General features: G+C 33.5%; 1 protein-coding gene across 1 annotated transcript in view; it reads left to right on the top strand.

The window, feature by feature from the left end:
• Positions 1-552: 552 nt before the first annotated feature.
• Positions 553-984, top strand: part of LOC107570750 (myosin light chain kinase, smooth muscle-like) — a gene marked incomplete at its 5' end in the record, with an annotated part of 7,368 nt that continues 6,936 nt past the window's right edge. The window contains 2 exons of the mRNA XM_016257001.1: positions 553-703; positions 788-941. Coding sequence (XP_016112487.1) covers positions 553-703; positions 788-941 — 305 coding nt within the window. The remainder of the gene's footprint in view (positions 704-787; positions 942-984) is intronic.

Here is a 984-nt window from a genome sequence, read left to right as displayed (position 1 = left end):
GCAATGTAAATTGCTTTGGATAAAAGCATCTGCCAAATGCATAAATGTAAATATGGTCCCAGAGCTAATTCTTAATATCTATACTGTATGAGAGAGGGAAAATGACATTGGTTGTCTCTTTTATTTTGTGTAAAAGTCAGAATAGTTTGAATGAACACTACAATTATTTATAAATAAATAAACATTGTATGTATGTATGTATGTGTATTTATATATATATAAAATGTGTTTGCATGTTATACAATTATATTTATATTACAAATAATTGAAGTTAATTGAAGTTTTGAAGAAAATTGTTTATAATGTCCTATTTTCTTGAATTTCTATTCATCATTTTGAGTGATATAATATAATATAATTAATAAAAATATACACAAATGAGACAATTTTAAACATACAGCCTTCTTTGAAAAATTCAGAGAAATTCATAATAACTTCTGTTAAGCTATGAAATCTGTGAAGCAAAAGTCTCAGTTTTCTCTCCATTTAATCTTTTTTTCTGTCTAGACTAAACAACTGAGACATTAAAGAGGTCTCATTTGTGATTCTCAGCACCTGTGTTTTTGTGTTTACAGCACCTCCTCTGCAGTTTGTAGATCCATTAGATCGTCTGGAGGTGCATGTTGGAGAGACGGCCCATTTAAAGTGTGAGTTCAAAGGCAGCTCTCCTGTAGCTTCTTGCTGGTTCTTTAAAAAAAAAGAGGTACATAAGAACACAACACAATCCAGACATGCTGCATTCTGTTGGTCCTCCTGTTTGTGTGTATAATGATGTGTCTTTCTGAAGGTGGTGGAAAGCTCCAGGTTTTGTATTGAGTCCTGTAATGAAAGCAGTTCTCTGGTGATTTCCGAAGCCCTTCCTGAGGACTCTGGACGTTACACGATATTTGTACGAGATCGCAAAAGTTCAGCCCAACACACAGTGACCCTAAATGTCATTGGTAAGGTCAGACAATCCTCAGCTGTAATTTGAGTCATGATGCT

This window comes from Sinocyclocheilus grahami, unplaced genomic scaffold (assembly GCF_001515645.1).
Source record: "Sinocyclocheilus grahami isolate Dianchi unplaced genomic scaffold, SAMN03320097.WGS_v1.1 scaffold1500.1, whole genome shotgun sequence".
In the NCBI taxonomy this organism is placed as follows: domain Eukaryota; kingdom Metazoa; phylum Chordata; class Actinopteri; order Cypriniformes; family Cyprinidae; genus Sinocyclocheilus; species Sinocyclocheilus grahami.
The sequence above is the reverse complement of the archived record's forward strand: the minus strand, read 5'-3'. Positions and strand labels throughout refer to the sequence as shown.